The sequence below is a fragment of the Neodiprion virginianus genome, chromosome 4 (assembly GCF_021901495.1).
Source record: "Neodiprion virginianus isolate iyNeoVirg1 chromosome 4, iyNeoVirg1.1, whole genome shotgun sequence".
NCBI classification, from domain to species: Eukaryota; Metazoa; Arthropoda; class Insecta; order Hymenoptera; family Diprionidae; genus Neodiprion; species Neodiprion virginianus.
Window position 1 is genome coordinate 25,063,817 of NC_060880.1, and position 8,399 is coordinate 25,072,215.

The 8,399-nt window shown below is 32.6% G+C and overlaps 1 protein-coding gene across 4 annotated transcripts; it reads left to right on the forward strand.

The window, feature by feature from the left end:
• Positions 1-208: 208 nt before the first annotated feature.
• Positions 209-6,586, forward strand: LOC124303209 (methionine-R-sulfoxide reductase B1). Of its 4 annotated transcripts, none has more exons than XM_046760159.1 (4): positions 209-349; positions 1,539-1,638; positions 2,990-3,162; positions 5,230-6,586. In XM_046760159.1, the coding sequence occupies exons 1-4, from the start codon at positions 262-264 to the stop codon at positions 5,418-5,420; spliced, it is 552 nt and encodes a 183-aa protein (XP_046616115.1). In that variant the 5' UTR covers positions 209-261; the 3' UTR covers positions 5,421-6,586. The 4 variants fall into 4 exon arrangements, with proteins under 4 accessions (XP_046616115.1, XP_046616116.1, XP_046616119.1 ...); XM_046760160.1 differs by having other exon boundaries at positions 5,266-6,586; XM_046760163.1 differs by lacking the exon at positions 209-349 and adding an exon at positions 1,214-1,368.
• The last annotated feature ends 1,813 nt before the right edge of the window (positions 6,587-8,399 follow it).

Genomic DNA, 8,399 nt, shown 5'->3' on the forward strand with positions numbered 1-8,399 from the left:
AAAACAAATGAACAACTCCCTGTACCGACTGCATTGAACTTAGCATTTGTGAGTAAACGGTACTTTCGTCTCTCAGCCGTACACTCACGGCGGTGGTGTCACGATCTCGCTCTCACCACTTTTACAAACGGAAGTAAATATCGCATTAAACAGGCAGAGTTTCAAGAGGGAGAAATTTTCACATAGCACCCATAAACAGTAACGTTCTAGTAAATCTGCACCGTATTATTATTTACTCTCCGTCAGTTTTAAACCGGAATCATGAACAATCTTATCCTGAAAAATTTACCGAATATCTATCGACACAGTTTGCGCACAACTTCACGTCTCACAATTCGAGCCTACCGAGGTACGTATAATGTATATGGTTGTATATGAATGCGTCCATGCATGTAAGGATGCACACGACACGGTCATCCAGGGTGGGATATATAGACGAAGCCAAGGACAAAGCGCAAGCTAGGATTATAAACGAGGGGTATATGAATCTTACAATTAGGTAGGGTGAGAAGAATACAAGTCGTAGTGTCTATTGTGGTGTGGTGGTAGTCAACTCGTCATTATATCAGGCGTTTGCCATATTGGCAAACCCTATTCACGCGCTACTTTCAAATCATTGTTAAAATAACAACTTCAACGATAACTCCACAACTCTTATCGGGAACGCGTTGACTGAAGATACCATAGACACATTAAGTATAAACCGTGCGAGTCATGAGCGAGCGTGTAAACGGCTACGATAGTTGCGTAGAAAAAAAAAGCTGCATTGGAAACGATTGGAGTCGTAGGCATCGTTGTCTAGTCCCGGATGCCAGACCAGGATTCCTATGAAGTAAACGCCTGACTCCAATACAGAAGATACACGCACCAAAGAGAATCCTTTTTGAGTGCCATTTAGCTGACTGTCTGTAGCAATCTTCAGTCAACGCCATATCCCATGAGCCGAAAATATCAAGAGTAGAACGATCGGTAGCCAATCGAATTAATTCTTCTTAAATTTTCCGGTCAAAAACGACACTATGATTAGATAATCACTAATGTAAAACTAACTACAATTTTTGTTCGTCGCCCTTTTGTATTCAAACACGTAAAAAGCGCAATCGGCTGATTCCATGATAGATGGTATAGGTATATTTTCCGTCAATGGCAATGCACACGGAATGAAACTAGCGGAACGTCTCTGATTGGTTCTTGAAAGATCCCTAGATACCGGATCCGTAAATACGGATTGGATTCCGAATCATGGGACGCCTTATTCGTATGGAGCGGTGACCCTCCAAAGTTATTTGTTCAACGATTCACGATTGCAATAAAAAAAGCAGCGGCGTAGTCAACGGCGCTTTACATCAGCGGTGTGCCCACTGATAGGTGTGGGATGAATGTATTCATGGCCTACGAATTCAGTTCTGTTCAGTTCCTTCAGTTCGAAGTGACGTCTCCGATAGTCCGCACTTACGTACATTCCTGAGGCCCTTTTAGTGGATTATTCATGCTATATATTTGAGACGGACATCGTTAATTTTTACGCAACATTTTAGGCGTTGCTACCAAAATGACGACGGAAATTGACAAGGATGAGCTCAAGAAGCGTTTAACACCAATCCAGTGGCATGTGACCCAAGAAAAAGGCACCGAAAGGTATGATCAATTGTGTACGAAACGCCTTATAAAATGATACATCAATTCTTACAGCATTAGTACCGATTAATTGGGCAATTGATGAATTATATTTATCTTTATATTCATGTCGTAGCTTCGACCTTGCAGTCTAAATCCGGATAAGCCCTTGAGCCATATTTCGGGTGTATATTATTACTTGTAACAATTCCAGTGTGACTGATTTATTTGTCAATTTAATTGTGATATTAAATATTTCATACATATCAGTTCATGAGATTGTTATCAATCATATTTCAAAGTAAAGCTGTATTCGTCACCAGCAATCTGACGGCATAATTTTGATTGACTCTGTACATATTTGCAAAAGCATTGTATTACTATTTGTGATTCTGTCCATATAAACAATTTTCAGCGTCACTTGTAATAAAAATCTGACTAAATGTGAACATCAAGTGTATTCATATCATCCACATGTGTTAGTATGCACTAGGCCAACAAAGATCTGCATGCATATAAAATTTTTATGCAAACATATTCATACCAATAATTACGCAAGTTCATCATATTTCATATTGCACAACTATGAAAATTCACATTCCATTACCGTTTTTCTTATTGCTGTGAGATTCAAATAAAACTTGACTTTTGTTAATTTTCAGTCCGATCGTAATTTAATGCAAACATTATCCTACACATAATTTTCATATCACAAGTGTGATTAATTCCCTTCACGCAGGTTTTTTAATGCTGAATACTACTAGACCAAGAGAAACTGTCCACTATGTTTTTCAGAAAATCGTTACTAAATTAACCAAAATATACCTATTCATTGACGAGAAATATTTGTTAATGGATGTTGAAAATGAGAACAAAATTGATGTACCAAAACACTATAAAAAAGAAATCAACAAATATTTGATTTATAATAGATAAAATGCTGAACTTCATTGCCCTTGAAAAGATTCATTTTTTTGGATCTTATATTCTGTTAGATCTCGGCTGATTCTATTGCTTTCAGTCTGAAAAATAACCAAAGAAGTATTGCTTGCTTTGGTTGGAGTCAATTTTCTAAAATCGAATGTTATATAATGATAAGTATAAAGTTTCTGTTCATGGTATGGGTCACCATCTCTCAATCACAAAAGAGAGATCAAGTAAAGTTTATATGTTTTTGGAAACAAACTTGTGTAATTGTTTAAACTTATATATTCTTCTCTTGGTCTTCCCTGCCCCGCAAAATTTGAGATTGCCCAGAGGTAATCCTTAACAAATTCATATTTAGTATTGAGAAATCTGTGCAAGACAGTGACCATTCAGTTTCTTTGACTGGAAAATAATTATGTTTAAACTCAATTTATTTTCATTTTAGGCCTTTCACTGGCACTTATAATAAATTCTATGAAAGAGGAACATATACTTGTGTCGTATGCGATCAGGAACTGTTTTCCTCTGAGACGAAATATGATAGTGGTTGCGGCTGGCCAGCATTCAATGAGGTTTTAGACCAAGGTCGAGTTAAACTAACTAAAGACACAACTCATGGTAAGAATGATTTATACGTTATTTCTAAAGCACTTAAGCTTACTGTCAATTAAACCATATTCAATGTGTGTGTGCGTATATATATACACACACATACATAATATTGATCCAGTTACTTACTTTAATTCTATTATTCTATACTTATGTAATTTTTAAATATTGGTGCTGTATATATTTTATGTTGATATAAAAAAAAAAAACGACATGTTCTGTTTCCTAACGTGATATAACACAAACTTGAAACTATAAAATATGTGTTAAAATGTACAGCATTTTTGGGAAGTTGTTTAATCGAAGTTTCCCATATTATAAGTATTAAGTATAAATTGTAAGACATAAACTCAACTAAATTTTTAGTCAAAAGTCACAGTGTTTAATCAAACTTAACTGGTAGTTAGGCAAGTACTTTAATAGATCATATCAGATTCCATGTGTACTAATTACAAGATTTTTCCTATCAGTACTTCATCTTCTGACTTCTAATAATCACATATTTTGTAGTTTCAAAAAAATACACTATTCTCTATCACATAGACATGACCTTGATCATCCTGAATATCCTGCATGTCAAGTGCTTAGAGTGTGATTGTGCTAGACTGACATCACTTATTATTGAATTTTTCAACTAAAACTATCATTGCGCAACACATGATATAGAAATCAGTCATTTCTTCAGATCATTTCAAAGAAATAACGTACTTTTTGAGTACTCAATCAATTCATTATCGATAGGTCTCATAATAATTTCATACATGATGTTGGATGGATTTTTAATCATTTTTATTAGTATTAGATGTTTGAGCAAAGCAACATTATGTTTAACAGAAATAAATTTTAACCATTGCTTTTCTTAATATGGCAATATCATGAAGCAGTGTTTATAGTATTGTAAGTATCTGTTACTGTAACTTTTGTTTTATGCTCAATATTTTACTGTAACCATGCTATCTGCTTTTTAGATTATTTTGAGCATTTTGATGTGCATGATAGATTTGATCTCTGTAATATTACAGCAGTACAAAGTTAAATGATCAAGCCATCAATATTGTACTGAATTCTTATTCTTACATAAAGTAAAATTTAAAAACTGAAGAAAGTGAGTTTTATTCTTTTGTCTTAAACATAAATATTGCCATGATTCCGGAACTTGTAGATATCAAATAAATAAAGTTTCTATCATATATCTTGTTTACTGTGTATAAATAATTTTTAGCTAGTCCGTTCTGAAGTTTAAAATATATGCAAAGTATTGCAGTAGGTTTTCATTGAATCTCATAAATTCAATTTGATTTTTAGGCTTCTTTAACTCGACTTACAAATTACTTCTTTCTTCTGAAATGTGAATTTTTATTAAGAGGAGACAGTTTTCACCGACTGGGTAAAATGGCACTCTTTTTTACTATTATCGAAGCTTACACGACATTCATGTGAAAATGCCGCAATCACGCAATTCTACATACATTGCCGAACAAAAGTGGCCAAAAATTTTTTCTTCATATGAGAATATGGCCAAGAAATGTATTCCTATAATTGAATTACCACTGATCATAGGAATACATATTCTGGCTTTATTCTTGCATTAAACAAAAAAGTTTCTGCATATTATTGTGCAGCATTACATGTAGAATTGCCATGACTGTTGCAATCGTAGGTATGTGCAGATGAATGAAAATTGAAACTGAATTTCTCATTATTGAGATTTTTACGTATCCAAACTCAAATCATTTTGAATTTTATAACTTATTACGATGTGGCCATCTTTCAATTCCATAATTAGGGTAAAAAAATCAAAAAATAAATGTACCAGTACTGACACGTATAATTTAGTATTCTCTCTTTTGACTATCATCATGTTTGGCTGTATTACAAGAATTTGTGGAGACATTCAGTGCATATTCTGTAAAAAAAAAAAATCATATTCGAGCATTAAACTCTATTTCTACTCTGGTGCAGGTCTGCATTTAATCACACTCTATTGTTCTGTCTTTTCCTTACATCCCTACCGCAACCACAACCGCTTGACATTGAACATGAAAACCCACAACAAAACCAACACACGACGCATAGTCGGTGGCAATCTACTACTGCTGATCGCAAACCCAGATATGGTGCGGACTGAAGTGACCTGCTCAACTTGTGGATCACATTTGGGCCACGTATTTAATGACGGTCCGAAACCAACAAGAAAACGATTTTGCATCAACTCTGCTTCTATCAGCTTCCATGCAGCCGGTGATAAGAAAAAATCTGATTCCTAACTGGTGAAGAAACCAATGCTCGTTGCTGCAGGTGGATAGGAAAACTTTCATCATCCATCGACGTTCGCATGACATTAAAAAAACGTGACTAAGTATTAATAAATCAATATTGCGAGATATAATATAAGAACTTTTCCGTTGATATCATATACAAAACGAGATAAATAAAATGTTGATTCATTTTTTGACTTTTAGCAAGGATGTCCTTAACTAACTTATTCTTTTTTTTTTTTTTGGCCTGATATTAAAGTAAATAGGAAGCTGCTGCGCCAATTTTTACCAGGTGAATGACTAACAAGAATATTCATTGTCTTTAATATTGAATGACAATCAACTGGCAATGTTTCAATCTATAATTTCCTATAGGATTTGCATTATGAAATTGGGTATATATCTTGTTCCACTCTACTTAAGATTAATATTTTCTTTTGATTGACCATATTTGAGTCTAAAAATGTTGAGTAGCGTTGTGACGGCACTGATGACTAGCAGCCGAGCAACTCAAATGTATCCGCCTGATCCTTTGGTAAAATGGTTCGACTGCTAGTTTCACCTGCTAGTTCCGACATCATAAAATTACATACAAATTATATTTATAAACAAATGCCCAGGTTTTCAAACCCACCTCTGCAACTGTTATATTTTTGTACATTCTACGATTAGTAAGCAAGTGCTTAACTCTCCTTCTCGAAATGTATATTTCAATTGCTGAAATCTTGCACAATTTATATGTCAGATATGTCAAACGCAGATTGGGAATGTCAATGTATTCAGTTGACCTTGATAACTTATTGAATAGAATGCATAGAATGCAAAAAATTTCAAATTTCTTTAATAAGAAATCATTATTATTTTGGTATGGCAATGGAAATATAAAATTAAAAATTATTTTTATAAATAAATATACTAACCATTCTGTGAAATGTTATTGATTAACAATTTAATATATATATGCAATTGGAAATCTGAACAGAAAAATTATTTGAAGAATTATAAGTCACAAATATTGTAAATATTTTATAAAGATATGAAATTCAGATTAATATACTCAATTAGGCAAACAAATATTAGTTATGCATATAACCATAATCTGTAGTCACACCGTCATATGTAACAAATATGTTATTAACACAAGAAAAATTAATAAATTGGTTGTATAAAATGCATCTATTGTCTAAGTTGTAATTTATGACCTACTTAAAAGAAATACATGTGAATATGAAACGAGCTTAAAGGTGTAACACTCATATTTATAAAGTACATATAAATAAAAGTCAATATGTAAAAGATTGCTCCTAGTATAACTCACTGCTCCTCCACCATTCGTATAACACGTCTGACAATTTTTCAGTCTAAAGTCTCGAAAAATGTATTTATTTTACTAAGCCTTTTTAAATCTGTACCTTAAACCTACCAAGATATTTAAAAAAATGTTTTGAGGATTACAAGTAATGTGACTATTTCACTGGAAAGTGATGATCCTGCAAAACCTGTCAGTTCTATATTTGCCTGACAAATCTGTAAAATACTGAAGTTGTAATAAGCTCATGATTAGCTCGAAGGATAGGATCGCAATACCAAGGAACGACAGGGATAAGAAATTATCAATACAGAGAATAAATTAAATTACAGGTGAGAAAATTGGAAAACGAAATAATAAATAAGTACGATCAGTCACCATACGGCACAAGCACAGATAAGCTGTTCATATAATGTAGAGTATAGCTTATAATCAATTCATAGCAATGATAAGTCACGAATTCTGGTTTATGGAACGATAAAATATATGTGTGTATGTGTGTGTGTATGTATGAGATGGTTCAACAAAATTTGACGATTCCGATGTTCCATATAAAATGTACTCTTATATTATATCCCTTTAAAATAAAGCGAAAGGAGTTACAGTGTAACATGGGCGCAAAAATGTAGGTATTCTTATCTTTAGAATAATTCTTTATCCTTGCTTTTTCTTTACTTTATTATTTATGATTTCGAAAAAGCTTAGCTCCTCTAAGAAACTAAGTTTTTTCACAATCGTATTATTTTATTAACAATGTTATTTCCTGATTGAAAAATTGGTGGGTTAAAGTTCAAAATAGTTAACTTTTCGTCAAGGGAAAAACTGAATACTTAGTTAAAATATTATCATCTTGTTGTTAAGCATCAACCCCATTCGGTATTGAGATCTAACATTTTCACAAATATCTAAATCATATTGAAAATTTTGGAGTTTTGTTGAATACTGCATGTAACTAGTACTAATGTACCTGTAAATTAAGAAGCGATTTCTTAATTTGTCCCATTCATATGACTTGGTAGCACTAGAGTTTAAAGAAATATTAGTTATATCCAGATACTTGTGAAAATGTGAGACTTCATTTCAGCTTATAGTGCAAGATATTTTTTTATGTCATAGTAGACTGTTTCCTTTTTTATACTTATAGCGGCACTAATACTAGATGTGCATTATTTCTTTACTTTATTTCTAGCAATGCTTCAAGGTTTGGCATAATTTAGAGTTGTGAATGTGCAGTAGTGGCTTTGTACGTTCTTTACAATGCTTTTCGATTATGTTCTGTTGTAATTTCGTAATGAATTGCAATACAAAGTTGATCAAGCCAAATCTAAATTAAACCGAATTTTAAGCCTGATGCAAACTGAGCTTTCTCATTGTTTTAAACATAGTTACACATTAACGTTAATCATAAAAAACTAATCAGGCTTTTTAAAAAGGGTTCTATGAAATGATAAATTCATTACATACATGTTACATGCTTCTTTAAAATGTAATAATATATGTGTTTTATTCTCCTTGTATGCAATATATGTTAATTAATTATTATATTCGATAACTATCGTACTCTCACATTTTTTTCACTTTTACGTTATACAATACAAAGTTCTATGTGTAACAGAAGTTTGTTTTAAAAAAATTACACAATTCTAAAAATCTAGACATTCTAAACTAAATGTCAAGGT

What these genes read in the sequence shown, in the direction of transcription:
- LOC124303209 (XM_046760159.1), top strand. Translation starts at nt 262, where the DNA reads ATGAACAATCTTATCCTGAAAAATTTACCGAATATCTATCGACACAGT. An exon ending in CACAATTCGAGCCTACCGAG is followed by an intron (nt 350 to 1,538) that starts GTACGTATAATG and finishes GCAACATTTTAG; the next exon opens with GCGTTGCTACCAAAATGACG. An exon ending in CAAGAAAAAGGCACCGAAAG is followed by an intron (nt 1,639 to 2,989) that starts GTATGATCAATT and finishes TTTTCATTTTAG; the next exon opens with GCCTTTCACTGGCACTTATA.